General features: G+C 53.7%; 1 protein-coding gene across 7 annotated transcripts; it reads left to right on the forward strand.

Moving 5' to 3' along the window:
- The first annotated feature begins 345 nt into the window (after window positions 1-345).
- Prodh (proline dehydrogenase) lies at window positions 346-17,675 on the forward strand. Of its 7 annotated transcripts, XM_006248643.4 has the most exons (15): window positions 662-802; window positions 3,584-3,737; window positions 5,028-5,236; window positions 8,504-8,538; window positions 8,894-9,043; window positions 9,461-9,525; window positions 9,706-9,822; window positions 9,988-10,067; window positions 10,750-10,831; window positions 12,130-12,222; window positions 12,517-12,663; window positions 13,610-13,785; window positions 16,078-16,176; window positions 16,953-17,041; window positions 17,130-17,669. In XM_006248643.4, exons 2-15 carry the CDS (start codon window positions 3,651-3,653, stop codon window positions 17,315-17,317), a joined length of 1,617 nt encoding a protein of 538 aa, XP_006248705.2. In that variant the 5' UTR covers window positions 662-802; window positions 3,584-3,650; the 3' UTR covers window positions 17,318-17,669. The 7 variants fall into 7 exon arrangements, 5 of the variants coding, with proteins under 5 accessions (XP_008767125.2, XP_006248704.5, NP_001129250.3 ...); XM_008768903.4 differs by lacking the exons at window positions 662-802; window positions 3,584-3,737 and adding an exon at window positions 346-432; XM_006248642.5 differs by lacking the exon at window positions 3,584-3,737 and having other exon boundaries at window positions 354-802.
- Window positions 17,676-17,812: the final 137 nt, after the last annotated feature.

Raw genomic sequence — 17,812 nt, forward strand, 5'->3', positions numbered from 1 at the left:
TGGAAAGTGCGGCTTTAAGGAAACTTTAGCAGGAGTGTCGTAATGATGGGGAGAGTGATGGGGGAGCCACCTTACAGGACAGAATTCTCACAGGCCTAGCCTCAGTTTCGAGGCCCCGCGACTCTGGAACCGAGCATCCGGGTGTGCCAGGGTGTCATGGCCCTGACTGGTGGACTCTGGACCTACCTGGTTAGCTTGGGGACAGGAAAATCCTAGAGTTAAAAAGCCCGGTTTCCAAGGGGCGGGGTCTTGGGGGTCGGGGAAGGCAGAGCTGGAAATGGGCTCTGGAGGAGTAGGGTCTGTGGGCTGGGGAGGCGTGGTCAACCACGGGAAATACGCCAAACCAGAGCGCCAGGGAAGGCTTGGGGAGAAGATGGAGCTGCTTTCTGTGCTGGACAAGGCTTCTTAAAATGGGAGCAGAGCCACAGAGTGGTAGGTGGGGCTTCCGGGAATGGGGCGTGATCAGGGCGTGATCCAAGGCGTGGCTAGCCCAATGTACTTAAGCTTCCTGAGCGCGCTTACCGGCTCCGCCATGGCTCTGAAGCGGGTCTTTTTGCTGCGCTCGGTGGCACCACGCGTTGCTGCCCTCTCAACCAAACCGCGAGCCCAGGAGCAGCCTCCCGCGAACCCTGAGGCTTTGCGGGGATGTGGAGCGGCTGAGGCTGTGCGGCCGCCTGTGCCAGCCGTGGACTTCACCAACACACAGGAGGCGTACCGCAGCCGTCGAAGCTGGGAACTGGCGCGCAACCTGCTAGTGCTGCGGCTGTGTGCGTCGCCGGTGCTGCTAGCGCACCATGAGCAGGTGCGCTGGTGGGTGGGTGACCAGATAGGCAGGAGCCGCGCGGGGACATTGGCGGGGCCAGCGGGTGACGGAGGTCGGAAGTGTCGGGTAGGGCCACTACTCAAGCATGGTCAGGCTGAGCAGGCGAGGAAGGGGGCCGTTTGCTGCGTACTTTTTCGGACTTCGTGAAGTTTCCTACTTAGAATCACTACCAATTAGAAACAAAGGCTTATAGTGTCTAAGACATGTACTATTTGTATTGTCACATGTGATATCTATACCCTCCATGCAGCTCTAAGATTGTGAAGATTGAAGGGCTTATTTAGGCTAGGACTTTAGAATTCCACAAGTGTGGCCAGCTATTCCCAAACGCAGCTGCTCCGAGCAGTTTTGGGAAGTGAGGGGACAAACTCCTAACTTCATTTTCTCCCATGCTTACATTTATTATAGATACAGTCGAAGAGCCTGGATTCAGAAACTTTTGATCCAAGTGCTCTCTATAATTACAGACATGAGAGCTAGTCATCACCTGTAGTCCAGACAGCACCATAGCCTATGTCTGCCTGCTGCCAGCACAAACTGGGATGCAGGGAAGAAGTTGGAGGGTCTCAGAGACTAGCAAGCCTACCACTTTAAACTGTAACCTGGCAACTTGAGGGCGTTTGGGCAAAACAGAGCACCACTTCAGCCAGTCTTGAGGGGTTAGTGATGAGTTTTCTCAAGGTGACCTTCCATGTCTGTGAGGATACAGAGCTGGAAGAAATCTCAACGGGGGTGGGGGTGGGGGGTGTGGGGGTGGTAACTTCTCAGGTGAGACTGTTGGAACCACACTTAGAAAGTAGCTGAGGCAAACAGGTAGGGGGTGGCTCTCGTTCCATAACCTTGTTGAGATGGGTTCAAGGTGCTGCCCTGAATCCCCTGGAAGAATTTCATTGTAAGCCTTGGAGCCTGGGAGGGATGGGCGGTAGGAGAAAGTCTCTGGCCTGCGGGGGTGAGGCCCTGGAGCCAGGAATGTGTGTGGTAAGTAGGTGGGGTCCCAATGCGCTGAAAAAAAGCCCAGCAGGAAGCAGGGTGCACAGGTGAAGGAGCCCTAGCAGTGGGAAGCACTTCACTGCAGCCTGGAGGGATGATGTGGCAAGCTGGGAAGAACTAGAAAAGAGTGGTCAGTCTCGGGACCCTATGCAGAGCGCGAATTGGACCACCTCCCTTGGGTATCATCGATGGCTGCTCTCTCTCACCTTTAGGACAGGATGAGCAACCCAGAGGCTAGCAGGGAGGAGGAGGGGAAGACAGTCTGTAGGACCATTTTGTGCTTCACCCTGCATTTGCCACTGCTGTCCAGCTGAGAAGCAGTGTCCCCCGGCCTGGGGTTTGGGTCTAAGGAAGATGCTCTCTGCACCAATCAGGGTAGTGTAGTGACCAGGGAAAGGCCATGCCATGCCACCTCTTCTGGTTCTCTGGAGCCTGCTCTAGATAGCTCTGGATTCCTGGAGGAAACAGCAAACCCCAACCCCAGCAAGGCTCCGTCTGTCCAGCCTGTGCCCCAGGAGCCTTTCTTTCTGTGGCATCCGTGCTGAGGTCTTCGCTAGTGGCCTCAGTCCCCGGTGCTGAAGGAAATGGCATTCAGAAGCCAAGCTCCGAGCCGAAGAGCTCCTGAGCAGGTCCCAGCCTTCCGTAATGCTGCATGAGGCCCTCTAATACAGTTCCTCATGTTGTCGTGACCCCAAGTATAAAGTTATTTCCACTGCTACTTCATAACTGTAATTTTGCTACTGTTATGAATCATACTATAAGTCTGATATGCAGGATATTTGATATGGGACCCCTCTGAAAGGGTTGTTTGACTCCCAAGGGGTTCGAGAAATCACAGGTTGAGAATGGCTGTCCTAGATTGGTGGGTTAGACTGGGAACAGTCCCCATTTCTCTGGCTAGAGGAAGACTTCCACTGAGCCACCCGGTCTTGTGAGGCTCTGCAGCTGTAGCTGGGATCGTGGGTCGCCAGGCTTGGCTTGAGGGGCTGTAGACTGTAGGAACTGACACTGGAACTACTGCCTGGGACTGGAGCTCTGCTGGGGACCATGAAGCATTCCATTTGATGAGGATTGAGAAAAAGTTGGGCTCTCCTGTTCAAAGAAGAGATTGGTTGCATTTAAATGGGGGAGAATTCACCTTACTGTCACCGTCTTCTGGATATTGTTTGAGACTTTTCTTTGGTGGATGTACATATAGGGAGCCCAAGGACACACACGTGTGTGTGTGTGTGTGTGTGTGTGTGTGTGTGTGTATCTGTGTGTGTTAGAGAGAGAGAGAGAGAGAGAGAGAGAGAGAGAGAGAGAGAGAGAGAGAGAGCACGAGCGCACACAAACGAGCGCCAGTTTCTCAGTATGCAGCTCTGGCTTAGAACTCACTACGTAACCAAAAACCTACCTCCCTCTGCCTTCTGAATATTGGAATTAAAGGGTGTTCTATCATGTCCGTCTGCCCCTTTTAAGGTAGGTTTGTTTTATTTATTTAAACTGGCTGGATAAACTGGCTGGATCTGGTCAAGTAGTTAGGCTGACTTTCCGGTGAGCTTCAGGCTGGGATACAAGCGTTACCACCTTGTCTGGGTTCCTGGGATCACACTCAAGGTAGGCAGGCACATTATAGCTGAGCCATCTCCCCAGCTATCTTTCCTTGTGAGATAAGGTGTTGTTACATAGCTTAGGCTGGCCTTGAACTTGTGATACTCTGTAATTCAGCCTTTCAAATGCTGAATTACAGAAGTGTGTCACCAAGCCTGCCTTTTTTTGATTCTACAGTGAAAATAGGTGTTTCTATTACTGGGACAAATTTGTGTCACCTGGATAGGAAGATAGTGACTTCGAGATGGATTTGAAGTGGTGTCTTGGCTCTAGAGTCTACTTTAAAGCTGCCAGCCCTGCCTGTGTGTGTCCACCATTCTCAGTGACCAGGGTGAGTGCATGTGACTTCCATAGGTGGCCATTCCCTAGTGTACCCCCTCCCATGGAAAGAATGTCAAGGTGTTTTTTTTTTTTTAATCAGAGGTTATAACTTTCTTGATAAACGAACAAAATTCATAAATCTCAACTCCTGCATGGAGACTGCATGTGTTATCAAGAGGCATCTCCATGGAGCCCCATCTGCCTGTGGCAGGGTCATGCTGGCCAAGGTGTCAAAGTGGGTTCCCCCTTGTCAAGAGGACCCATTGTCCATGGGCCTGAGGCACCACAGGCTTTTCCTTTCCTGGAGTTGAGTGGGCAGTAGGCACGGGTTTCTACAGTGTGCGTGTGGGGTTGCTTCTGAGCGCCAAACGTCTGCATGTCACCACTCCCTACTGCCGTAGCTCTCCCCTCTTCCCCATGCCGAGCACCCTCTTTCCTGAGTCTAGGTTAGCAAATGTCCTCCATCCCAGGCCATTGATCCGCCTGCCTTAATTATGTAAGGAGTTGTTGTTTCTTCTCCTTGGGTGTCTCTCTTGGTGTCTACTTCCTTCCCTTTCCCCTGGGGTTTAAAGAAGGCTTACATAGTGTGAGGTGGAGTGAGATGTGACAAGGAAAAGGGACCCAGCTGCATGGGCCCAGCTGCATGGGGCCAGCTGCTTGGGGCCAGCTGCTTGGGGCCAGCTGCATGGGCCCAGCTGCTTGGGGCCATCTTCTTCAGGGTAAATCTGGCATGGTAGCTGGTCAGTCCTGGACAAGGCTGTGAAGTGGACTCCCATGTCACTGTGTCCCTCTCTCCTGCCATCTGAACTTTGTGTGTGGTCCCTGCTCAGCAGCTGTGTGAGGGTTGGCCTCACAGCAAGCCCTGTTCTGGTGTGTTTGACTGAGAGAACAAGTCATGGAGAAAGATACCATACTAGAGAATTAGCTCTGTGCTTCTCCCCACCGCACCCCCAAGAGACCACTAAATGTCACAGAAATGCCTACTGCTGTCTCTGGGGAGACTGGCTGGATCCCCCTTTACCCACCAAGGGGTGATTGGCAATCCCTGGGGTGGTCCACGAGCCAGGCCCTGGGGGAAGAGTCTTCAGGGGAACAATGTGCTCAGAGCTTCAGAGAGCCAGTAGCTTGAAGGGTGGCACCTTGATCCCCCCCGCCCCCCAACTGCCCTGGACAGAGGATTGGTTCACAGCAGCTGTGAAAGCAGAAGCAGCCTGCTCTCAGAGGTCTCTATAGAATCTGCTGTGCACAGGTATAGCACGGGAGACAGGTGCTCAGACAGTTGCTTCCTTTCGCCTTTCAGTTGTTCCAAGTTGCCAGGAAGCTTCTGGGGCAGAGGATGTTCGAGAGACTGATGAAGATGACCTTCTACGGCCATTTCGTGGCTGGCGAGGACCAGGAGTCTATCAGGCCTCTGATTCGGCACAACAAAGCCTTTGGTGTTGGCTTTATCCTGGACTATGGTGTGGAGGAAGATCTGAGCCCCGAGGAGGCGGAGCGCAAAGAAATGGAGTAAGACCCGCTTTTCTGGTGTCGCAAGGCGCAGGCGTGACCCTGAAGGGCACCCAGGGTTTCAGCTTCAGCTGGGTGGTGGCCAAGACTTTGACCGGATTGCCAGCAGCCCTCAGGGTTGTGCCTGGAATTCCTGCTTCCTGCAGATAGGAGTGCTGTGCTTTTGTGGGCCTGCACCAGCAGAAGGCTGAAGGGTAGATCTGCTAACCACTGCCCCGGGGCCACATCCAGCTTCCCAAAACTATATAAAGTTCAAATTGCCTTTTCACTTTGCAAGGGCAGAGTGGTGTAATTGTATGTCTTTTAAGGCTGAGAACGCGTGCTACCTTCCGCTCACAGAAGCATGTGGTGGCCCTGGCTTCCTGCTCCAGTCTGCCTTTCTTTTTTTTTTTGGTTCTTTTTTTCGGAGCTGGGGACCGAACCCAGGGCCTTGCGCTTCCTAGGTAAGCGCTCTACCACTGAGCTAAATCCCCAGCCCCTCCAGTCTGCCTTTCTAAGGATTCCTGATTGGACCTGCAGGCTCCAACTAGTCCTCAAATAGTTTCCTGGTCTGAAGGTGGCTGTGCCTGCGGGGCATAGAACTTTGCTGACTGGGTTCAGCTAGGCGCTCCTGGTCGGGAGGATTGTAGCAGGCAGCAGTGTAGTGTGACAGGCGGCCTGGAGTCTCCTCCCACTGCACGGCCCTTCCCTAGGCAGCTCACGGACCTGCCTTCTTGGCAACAGGACAGAGTGGCCTCATTCTGCCCCCCTGGGGTAGTAGCTGACTCACTGGAGGCCTGTGCAAAACCAGCCCTTTCTTTGCAAAGTGTTACTGCTGGCTTTCCCCAGGCCCTTGCTTAGGTTGGGGGTCCCGGGTCTCTGGCTGCAGCCGTTCAACCTGTGTGAAGCTTGACAGGCCAGGTCAGACCTTTGGCTTGCCCCTGCTCCTCCCCAGGTAACTAACACTGGGCTGGGGGAAAGGCAGTCATGTGAGGCCACTGGCTGAGAACAGAATGTCCGAGCCTGGCCTGGCATGGGGAGCCCAGCCCCTGCTTTGTGATTGGCCATTCTGGAGGCGGGGTGATCCAGCCCCAGCATCCTCTTGTGAGGATTGATTCCTTGGGGATTTGGCTGCAGGCCTTCACCAAGGCTGCTGTTGAATAACCTAAATGGATTCCACATCCTCAGCCTAGATAGGATGAGCACAGAGGGCTCTCACCCGGTACTGCCTTGCTGTGAGAATGGATGGTAGGCCTGCCCGCCTGCCTGCCCGCCTGCCTGCCTGCCTGCGTGCAGGATTTACTCTTATCTGTACCTTTCTGTTGGCTGCTCAGCTTGTCATGGCTGTTTGTCCCACAGGAGCTTTGCTTGGGCTCTAAAGGCATCAGAAATAGATCCCTCCAGACCTAACAGTGCCCACCTCCAATGCCAACAACCAAGTGGTGGGGCTGCAGGCGTAGCTCTCTGCCTGCCTTTGGCCATAGCCTTAGAAGAGGGTGAAATGTCACAGTCTGACGAAGTTCTGAGTCTCTAAAGGGATGCCTGGCAGTCCCCACATGTCACTTCCCCAAAGGGAGAAGAGCTTACAGAGCCCACTGGTTATGCCTGATCAGGAGTGACCAGCCCCACAGACCCTCGTGGGCAGCCTTGAGGGTTCCTTGCAGGGAGGTACGGAGTCACTGAGGCCTGTCCCTGGCTAATGGAAGAAAGCACAGAGTGCATGGAGACAAGACCTGGTAGTCATGCCTTTGGTTATCTACACTGTGGGCTGTGGAGTTCTACGACCAGCTCTGCTATCATGGGTCACTGAGGACCTGACAGGATTTCTGCTTAGAGAGTCACTGTGCCTACCAGGCTCTGCGCTGATAGCCCTCAGGGGACTTTGGTGTGGTTGTGCCTGACACTGCTCTTATGGAACCCCTACCCTCCAGGGACTTTGGCTCTCTGTCTCTGAGGGGAGGTGACACATGGGGATTACCTACTTATTACAGACTCAGAACGTGTCACCAGATGACATTGGATCCTCTTTTCTTGCTAGGTGTTATCAGCATGAGGTCAATGAAGCAACAGCTGTCTGCCTAGCTTTTGTCCCCTGGGCCGTGGCCTTGTAGGCTGAGGTGCTTGTGGGAGCCCCAGACACTCAAGGATATATGGCCCAGCCTCACCGTAGCTTATGGCCCAAACTCTCCAGATAAGGCCCTGATCCAGGAGAGGAGGGCCCAGGACAAGGCTTCTTGGCACGTTGCTTGGTAGCCCAGATTTACTGGAGGAGTAGTGAATACAGCTCATTGATGGTAAGGCCTGGAAGGTGCCATCATTGCCCGTCTCCACGTCTCTGAAGAACTCTGGGCAAGAAACACGGCAGGGCTCCTTCCTGTGGGGCCTCTGCATCCTGCTCTGCCCTTTTGAGGACTTGGGTGCTCCCAGCGTGGTGGGAACCTGTGAGGTTTTCTTTTCTTCTCTGTTTGTTTTTGTTTTTCAAGGCAAGGTCTCTTCTGTGTAGCCTTGGCTGTTGTGGAACTCACAGAGATCTGCCTAGATTAGAGGCGTGTGCCACCACTCCCTGACTTGAGGTCCTCAGTTAGATGACATGAAGGGCTTGTTTTCATCTTATTTTTTTTAAAGGTTTATTTAGGAGCTAGAGAGGTGGCTCAGCACAACAAGATTTATTTACTTTTTATTTATTTTTTTTTAAGACTTATTTTATATATGTGAGTACCCTGTTGCTATCTTCAGACGCACCAGAAGAGGGCATCTGACCCCCATAACAGATGGTTGTGAGCCACCATTTGGTTGCTGGGATTTGAACTCAGGACCTCTGGAAGAGCAGTCAGTGTTCTTAACCACTGAGCCATCTCTCCAGCCCTCGTTTTCATCTTCTAAGGAAATTCCTGGTTGCTATTTCAAAAACAGGACTAAGAGTTTTAGCAGGGACTGGGCCTTAGAGTGGAAGAAGCCAAGGTATATGAAGCCATAGGTGCTGGGACGGAGGCCAGAGCAAGGATGCACTGTTGCCGGACTGGAGGAGTCCTTTGTACAGGGTGGCTACTGCCCCTGGCCTGATCTCCCCAGTAAGGGATGCTCGACACAGGAGGCCTGAGGTTCCATGAGGGGTGACCCCTCCCTGGTGCAGGTGGTCATGCCAGGCCAGAGGAAGGACTGGGTTAATGCAGGTTGGTCTGTTTCCTTGAGCCAGCCTTGTATCAAGTTTGTGATCGGGTCCAGTGTTCAGTGACCCCCTGGTGACCTCAGGTAGCATAACCGACCTTTGCCTCCTCTGTCCTGCAGGTCATGCACCTCTGAAGCTGAAAGAGATGGCAGTGGTGAGTTTCGGATCCGGTGCTCTCCTCGCTCCAGCACACAGTCTGGTGGCCCAGGAGACATCTAGGCTCAGGGCCTGTGGCAGTCTTTGGGCGAGGGACAATGCTAGAGGCTGCTTCCTATGGCTTTGTACCTTCACATGCCTGGTGAGATACGGGCTCCTTGTGGTTTTAAGAGCCCGTCCAGGCAGACCCAGTGTCCCTGGCCTTCACTAGGCCACAGTCCAGGCCTTCGTGATGGAGGCTCTATTCGCCTGGCCTGGTTTGCCCTAGGATGAGGTTTAGCCAGGGCAGGGGGTCCAAGTGAAAGGAGCGCCAGGTTGGCCTGTCTAATAGGGCTATGCATCTACCTCCGCAGGAGCAAATAAGAGGGAGAAGCAGTATCAGGTCCACCCCGCCTTCGGAGACCGCAGAGATGGCGTCATCAGTGCCCGCACTTACTTCTATGCCAGCGAAGCCAAATGTGACAACTACATGGAGAACTTACTGCAGTGCATCGAGGCCTCAGGTGGGGTCCCCTGCTTCCGGCTGCTAAACAGAGCCTCGGGCTTGTGCAGTCAGGGGACTGCACGTTGGTGAGGGGCACCTGCTTGTTCCTGACTGCTCTCCCTGGAGTTGTGTGCCCTAGCACCAACTCCACTTGGCACTTCTGTGTTCTGTGGCCCATCCGTGGATGGCTATCGTGCTAAAGGCATCAGCAGGCCACCAGCAATGTGCAGATCTCTCTGGCTTCCTTGCCTGGTGTCTTCTTGAGTACCACGGCTGTTTCATCAACCCTCCCCGTGTGAAAGGGCATTTAGGGAACTGGTTATAGTTACAGGGAGGAGCCAGCTATTGGGCTGCTTTTGAAGAACAGGGAGCTGCAAGCTGCACCCGGTCATCCATCTCCTCAGACACTCATGGCCCTTCCTTTGGATTCTGACAGGCGGAGCCAGTGACGGTGGTTTTTCAGCCATTAAGCTCACGGCACTGGGGAGACCACAGTTTCTGGTAAGTGGTGGCGCATTGGATCTGCAGAGGCTCTGCAGATCCTGGGGCTGCTATGTGCACTGAGAGACTGCAGATGTGCTCAGGTCTGGGCGGCCGTGAGCTGGGGCTACAGAGGCTGTCCCAGGGCTGGATGGAGAAGCTGGGCACACGCCGCAGTAAGGCTCACACCTGCACTGACAGCTGCAGTTCTCAGACGTGCTGACCAGGTGGAGACAGTTTTTTCATCAAATGGCTGCAGAGCAGGGACAGGCTGGGCGTCCTGCTGTGGACACGAAGCTGGAGGTGGCGGTGCTCCAGGTGAGCGGCCCTTCATCTTCTCCTGGCTTATGTGGGAAACAGCAAAGACGGAATAGAAATGGGGGCCGGGAATGAGTCCTGCCGTTGTAGATGGTGCGATGCTGTATGGGGTGAGTGCCAGTGGACAGTGAGGGTGGCAGTATTGACTCTTTCTTATGTCTCAAGGAGAGCATCGCCAAGATGGGCATCTCGTCCAGGGCTGAGATCGAGAGGTGGTTCACACCAGAGACGCTGGGAGTGTCTGGGTAAGCACTGACAATCTCAGCTGAGCCCCAGTGGCCTGTACTCCTCATCGTTTCCCAGAATGGGCCAAGGGAGCGAGTTACTGAGCAGAGTTGGTAGCAAGCTGGGAGTCTCAGGTATCGGCATTCTGGACGCAGGACTTCTTAGAAAATGACCTGGGTCCCAGAGCATCTTCCTAAGTCACTCTGGCAGGTGAAGACAGCGTCCCATGTCCCATCCTTAGGGTCAGAGCCTGGGACTAATGCCACCAGTGTCTCCTAGTCAAGTCGGGATGTGGGCTCGAGGTCGAGCTGCTGGTTCTCAGATAGCTCTGGCTAGCCCTGCACATTACCTAGCCCTGTGTGTCCAGTCACCAGCCTCCTGAAGAGGTGCCTGCGTTCTGTCAGCCCTGCGTCTTTTGCTCTCCCTTAAGGCTGACCTGGCTATGGAATGAATTCTCTGCATCCTTTGTGTTTTTATTGCTGACCCATTGCAAAAGTGGTTGTGCTTTGGTTAACTGAGAACAGCACTCAGTCTTAAAATCAAACTCTAGGGTAGTTCATGAAGGCTGAGTTCAGGAGCAGTCTTTTGAAGTATGGCTAGTGTGTTGAAGACCCCCAAATACCCTACTACCTGTGGGTAAAGCTGGGTGATTGGACCCAGAATTTCTGGTAGTCTACTCTGCTGACGTGCCTCTTCTCTCAGCACTGTGGACCTACTGGACTGGAACAGCCTCATTGACAGCAGGACCCAGCTCTCCAGGCACCTGGTGGTCCCCAATGTACAGGTACCTCCCCACCCCGATTCTATTGTCTGCCCACCCAGGGGACTCATTGTGACTGAGGTGCCGTTCTTTTTGACCTGCCCACAAAGACAAACCCAGTGTCCACAGTGCTCAGTAGGGCAGGGACCCATGTGCACCTTTACGCACGAGGAAAACGGGTGTCTAGAGGGAGGTCTTCCTCAGCCCACCTAGCCCTGTGTGTCCACTCACCACAAGTCTTTAGGGACGAACACGGTCCACCTGGGTAGTGCTCACCTGGGGTCTCCTGGTCACTTATACTCAGAGGTGGCAGGGCCAGGCGCTCACATGTGTTAAAGGCGATGCTGGCTGTCAGATGGGCTCTCTCCCAAACATGATGGCAGATTCCCAAAGCAAGTGTCCCCTGGGACGAAGGCCAGCTACAGCTGCATCAGCTTTAGGAGTTGTGCCAGGTTCCATCTGGCCAAGTGAGCTGCTAGCATGGCCTGGACTCAGGGGAACGAGGTTGTGTGGAACCCCGTCTGCTCTAGGTTATGAAGGAGAACAGAAATCGTAGCTGAGGAAAGTGTCCTGCAGATGTTTCTCCCATGATGTTCGCAGCCCCAGAGACTGAGGGCCCACCCCAACTTTGAGCCACTGTCCTGGACCCTCAGGGTGCAGTGTGTTCATGAAATCACTGCTGAGGTCATTGGCAGACTTCGGCATGGGTGGTTGTGGTCCGTGAGGCAAGGCTGCTGGGACCGGTGCAGTAATGGCCCATCAGCATTGCAGGAGCATCCTGGGCTGGCTGCAGGCTGAGCGGGAGACTCTGTGCCGGCTGCATGGGGTTTCCACCAACAGTACCCTGCTGCTGATGCAGCAGTCTTCCTGGCTCCTTGAAGGCCATATTGTGGTCCCATGCTGCAAGTTGGGTAGTGCCCCATAGCATGGTTCCCCCTCCTGAGCCTTTACTATTCCAAGTAAAGTGGTGCCTGGTTGGTTGGGGGTCTAGGCTCCCTTCCTTTGCCTTTCTCTGCCTGCTCCCTACAGTGGTAAAACTCTCAGTCCTAGGGAGGTCATAGAAGTAAGTACCTGGTGGTACAGGCCTGGGCCTGCTGCTTCCATGGGTGCAGCTTTCCTCACGTGTAGGACAGTGGGCTGGCTGGCACCCAGTTTGGGGCATTTTGTCATCATATCTAACTTAAGGCAAGGTACTAAGAAGTGTCTTCTCTGGTCCATGGGATGCAGGAGGGTGGGCAGAAGACAGCATTCCTGAAAGGTAATGTTGGCCTCAAAGTGGAGCATTGTGCCCCCTAGTGGTCTGACTTCTGCTGTGCTCTCAGACTGGCCAGCTGGAGCCCCTGCTGTCACGGTTCACTGAGGAGGAAGAGCAGCAGATGAAGAGGATGCTGCAGAGGATGGATGTGCTGGCCAAGGTGTGAGCCGCTCTGTGTGTGTGCCCGTGTGTGTGCGCGTGTGCGTGCGCGTGTGCATGTGCAGTGGGGGAGGATGGGCATGCTGGCCAAGATGTGAGCAGCTGTGTGTGTGTGTGTGTGTGTGTGTGTGTGTGTGTGTGTGTGTGTGTGTGTGTGCTGGGGGAGGATGGGTGTGCTGAGAGAGATGTGAACAGCCCTACTGGGGTAAGCATTAGGGGCACTAGCCCCTGAGCAGGGAGGGGGTGGGCATCATCAGCTTGAAGCCATAGATTCTTCTCCCTGTGAACCTCTCAGAGAGCGAGAGAGGCAGGCGTGCGGCTGATGATTGACGCCGAGCAGAGCTACTTCCAGCCGGCCATCAGCCGCCTGACCCTGGAGATGCAGCGCAGGTTCAATGTGGATAAGCCGTTCATCTTCAACACGTTCCAGTGCTACCTCAAGGTATAGCCCTCCGTCTCCTGCCTCCATCTCCCTGCCTGTCCCCAGCGCTTGGCGATGTGATCCATCACCCGCAGGGAGATTCTTTTCCATGGAGCCATGCAGTATCTGTTTGGCCCTGTTTGGCTGCAGAGGCCACAGCAGCACAGGTAAAGGAGCAAACAGACTACTAATTCTATACCCAGTTCAACTATCTAGAAAACAGGCCCTGCCCAGTGGCCAATCCCAGTCCAGAGTGGTCTGGCAAAATGGCTCAGTTAGAACACTTGCTCTGCCAGCCCACCACCCTGAGTTTGATTTCCTCCCCCAAGGTGCCCTGTGACTTCCACCTGCGCATGGTACCCTGCATGCTCTGCCCCCCCAAGTACTAACAATGCAAATAAAAGTGTATGGGGACTGAATGCAAGGAGCTCTCTCAGGATGTGCTGAAGAGTTCATAGCTGATTCTGCCTGTTCTTTTTTTAGCACAGGGCCTTCTTAAGAATCTGAACAAAAGCAGTAGACTCTCCTGGGAAATTTGATAGGGCCAAAGTGGGAGCCCAGAAAATCCCCAACCCTAGCCCCTCAGCCTGAGGCTGCTAAGTTGCTGGGGGTGGGGAGTCTCATGGGGACACACATCTTCTTAAGTACCAAGAGGACATGATGTGTATGGGGCAGTCCCAGACAGGTGGCAACTTGCTCCTAACTGGCCAAGGTGACACCAAAATACACAGTAACTCCAGGCATCTGGGCCGATCACCCACAGGGCTATCTCAGGCTACACAGAGGCTGTTGGTGGAGAGGTTAGAGGTCCAGCTTCATCCCATTTTTCTCCCAGATCCTTTGTCATGTCTCTCGGGCAGTCATTGGCTGGCCTAGTAGGCACTTGAAGCTGATGTACACATGAAACAGGCAGTCCCTATGCTGCCACCAGTCGGGCTCCCTGTGACTTTGGGGCTTGGCTTTGCAGGATGCCTATGACAATGTGACCATAGATATGGAACTGTCTCGCCGTGAGGGCTGGTGTTTTGGGGCCAAGCTGGTACGTGGTGCATACATGGCCCAGGAGCGAGCCAGGGCTGTGGAGATCGGCTACGAGGACCCCATCAACCCTACATATGAAGCCACCAATGCCATGTACCACAGGTGAGAGGCCTCCTGTGCCTTCTTGGAGCAACGCACGGGAACCTTTGCTCTGAGTGTGAGTGACTCCATTAGGCAGAAGCCAGTTTCCTGAGGGCAAAGGTGCTATTTCTTCTGCTGTTATATACTTTTTCCAAAACATCACATTTCTCCTCTTTTCAGTATGGAGTACAGGCCTCTCTTTACGCCCCCAGTTGGTTCCTATGGACACGTAAAACAACAGATACAGCTCATGTGGTCAAGTGCTTGCCTAACACACCTGAATCCTTCCTGGGTTTGAGCCCCAGCACCACCTTTAATCCCAGCACTTGGGAGGAGGCAGGAAGATCAGTAGTTCAAAGCCATCCTTGGCTTCAAAGTAGGTTTAACATCAGCCTGGGATACATGAGCTGGGAGAGAGAGCCCTATCCCAGGTCCCTGGCTTGCTGTATGTGGCTGGCGTAACCTATCAGATTCTCAACTCCCATGGCAGTCAACAGTGGCTCGCCTGTTCTTTCTGCTGCTTATCGCTGGATCTTTAGTGCAGCTGTTCTGTACTGTGGAAAACGATCTCTGCTGCTGTGCTTTCGGTTTTGGATGAGTTTATTAAGCATTCAGCGAGCGAACAAAGAAGCAACAGCAAATTACAGGTAGAGAGAAGCAGCAGAGAGAAAGTAAAACATTACCAAATCACGGGCTCGCAATGTCGCGCAGAGACAGCTGGAGTAAGCCATTCAAGAGAGCAAACACAAGGTACTGGTGAGGTGGGGTGGGTGCACCACAGCAGAGATGACTTTCATGCTGCGGCCCTGATGGAGAATGCTGGACACAGCCAAGTTCTCTGCAGGACCAGCTTCTGCCTTTCCCACTGTAAACGTTTTATATTATGTAAATGATGTCAACTTCTGTTGGAAATCTTTAACTTCTAGCTGTTCTTGAGGACATCCTGTTTTTAACACCGTTAGCCACTCACTGTTCTCCCCTCCACGGTAACAGAATCAAGGAGCCAGCCTGAAAGGTAATGGGGTTTTAGAGGACTTCCAGACAGAAGTACGGTTTGATCTGGAGTGTATCGGGACAACTCCATTTCCAGAGCCAGCATCTCGGTGAAGTCAAACAGCACGTGACAGCTTACCTACATGGCCTTTATACCTGTGCACGCAGTCCAGCTCATGTGTGCTTCCCGCAGATGCCATGCTTGCTTATTGCACCCCTGAGGCCCTGTCTCCTTGGGCTCCCCTTCTTAAGTGTTGTTCCATTTCAGAAGTCCATGCATACCCAGCTGTGCCACATGCCTACGTTTACACATGCCCCTTGTCCTCGCCCCTTGTCCTCTCCCCTTGTCTCCTCGTTTAATTACTTCATCTCCTGTGTCAGTACCGGATACCCAAGGGTGTATGCTCGGACTCGTGGTCTTCTCTGGTTGGTCTAACAGGGACTCACTGAACATCCCGTGCTGTGTTAGATGCATGTGCGGCTCCAGGTTGTCTCTGAGGGCACAGCTGGAGCATGTTGGCTGAGGGCACCTGTGTTGTCCAGCCTGGCATAGTCCTTGGTGACAGTAACACTGAGACTCTGTGGTACTCAAGAACGCCCACCCCACCTGAGGCCTCTTCTTCCTTTTATTTCTTGAAGAGCCAGGAGTGTGCTTAGCTCCTTCCCAGAAGTAAAGTCGCAGGTCAGGCAGGCCCTGTGCACCCTGGTGGGTAGTGTTAGGCTTGCCTTTTTACTGAGCACCGCTGCTAAGGGGATGTTAGCAATCCCAGTCCACCCCAGATACAACATCAATGATGGTGGACTCCATCCAAGCTAGTTTGCTCAGCCATTGGATTTCTCTGGAGGTCACTTTCGTGAAAAGGGGTTACTCAAAAGCAGTGCCATCAGTGAGAAGTCTGCCCTAGCAGAGAGGACAGCTGACCTGCAGAACCTGTATCCTTAGAGCTCCCTAACAGCCTGTGGGCAGCTCCACAGAGCCCCTGCTCCCAGCAGTTGCTTATTGCTTTTCTAACCTTGAAAGGAGCCTTATGACTCTTACTGTCTGGGTTTCTTATACTGGTTCGGTGAGTTCCTACGGTAAATGTCCTTATCTTCTTGAATCTCAGGAGCCTCCCTCCTTCCAGGCAGGAGTGATTCCCATACAACAGCTGGGAGACCAGATGCTACCCTCCTTTTTTGAGATTCACCACCACCACCTCCTCCTCCTACCTTTGCTCCTCAGCCTGGGTCCTGCAATGCCTCTTTTCTCTGCAGAGCCAACAGGGGCTCAGGTGGTGGTTGGCCTGGAGCCAAGCTTAGGTAGGACTGTCCCTGTCCCAGGTGCCTTAACTATGTTCTGGAGGAGCTGAAGCACAGCACAAAGGCCGAGGTGATGGTGGCTTCCCACAATGAGGACACCGTGAGCTTTACGTTGTGCAGGTAGGTTCTGCCAGCCTGCTGTGGGGGGTGACAACTGCTCCACATTCCAGTCTAAGGAGTGCTAATAAAATGTAGTGCAAGAGGGCTGGGGCAGCGACTGAGAAGTGCTTGCCCAGCAAGCATGAAGCCCCTAGTTTGACTCACAGAGCCCATGTGAAAAAGCTAGCTGTGGCAGTGAGACTTCCCCTAGTACTGGGGAAACAGGTGGGATTTCTGGGGCTTGCTGGCCCGCCAGCTTAGCCTCATCAGTGAGCTCTGCATGGACATACACTAACACAGCAAGCACAGATACATGAGATGCAATGTAATCCAGTCAGAGCTGTAAACTTTTCTAGTAGCAAGGTTTAAAATGAGGTTATTTCAGTATTTTTTCAGTCTTCAATATGTTGATAGCATTTGAAGCTGTGGTCTACTTTCCGTTCTGAGGAAATGGCTATGAGGCAGGGCTAGGATGTCAGCCTTTAGAGCAAAGGCTGAGTGCTACATACATGCATGTGTGTTATGTGTGTGCGCACACACACGTGCACTCATTGGTCCACAGGAGGGGCATGGAGAAGGGGTGTCAGGCAGTGGCACGGGAAAGGACAAGTTTGGTGCCCCAGCCTTCCTTGTGTGCAGGGAAGTTGTGCTGGGAAGACCTAGATAGCTAGAGCAGAGCCCACATTCCCACCTACTCCATAGGGCAGTGGCTAGAATGGTTGAAGGGGTAAAGGGCTGAGATATATCAGGGGGCTGTGTTGGGGGTGGATCCTTACCAGCCTGGCCCCTCTTCACAGGATGAAGGAGTTAGGCCTGCATCCTGCTGATGGTCAGGTGTGCTTCGGACAGCTGCTGGGGATGTGTGACCAAATTAGCTTCCCACTAGGTGAACTGGGCTGTCCTGGAGGGTGCGTGGCAGCAGGGCGCGCCATGTTGTGGGGGGAGGAACTCATTGCTACCCCCATGATGTGCAGGCCAGGCAGGCTTCCCTGTGTACAAGTATGTACCCTACGGGCCTGTGATGGAGGTGCTCCCGTACCTGTCCCGCCGTGCCCTGGAGAACAGCAGCATCATGAAGGGTGCTCAGCGAGAGAGGCAGCTGCTATGGCAGGAGCTCTGCAGGCGGCTGCGCACAGGCAGCCTCTTCCACCATCCGGCCTAGTCACTGCAGGGGCCATGCCTACCTATTCCACTCAACTTGTTACCTCTGCGGCTCCAGGCAGGGCTTAGTCCAACCTGCCCAGACACGGTTCACCTTTTTATGCCCAAGCTTTCGGGGTGCTGAGGTAGGGGCTGCCTTCCTGCACCCCCAAGGAGCAGACACTCAAGAATGGAGTCAGCTAGAACCCCTGGGAGCTGCCTCACTAATCCTCTGAGTAAGCACTGAGCACCTCTGCAAGCTGCAGAGCCCTCATCTAGAACTAACCTTCTGCCAGGGTCTAACCTATCTTCCCTGCACTGGGCAGAGGACAGGCTGGGAAGCCTGTTTAGTCAATAAATCATCTTGTAGTCAAGAGTCATCACCTTTCTCTGGGTCCCTGCACATGAAACCAGCTCTGGTCACAAGAGGTCATTCCAATCCAGACACTGGGGATAACACCTCTGCCAGGCTGCAGTGACACCCGGCCACTTTTATTCCACACCCCAGCTGCATTGG

Source organism: Rattus norvegicus, chromosome 11 (assembly GCF_036323735.1).
Source record: "Rattus norvegicus strain BN/NHsdMcwi chromosome 11, GRCr8, whole genome shotgun sequence".
NCBI lineage: Eukaryota > Metazoa > Chordata > Mammalia > Rodentia > Muridae > Rattus > Rattus norvegicus.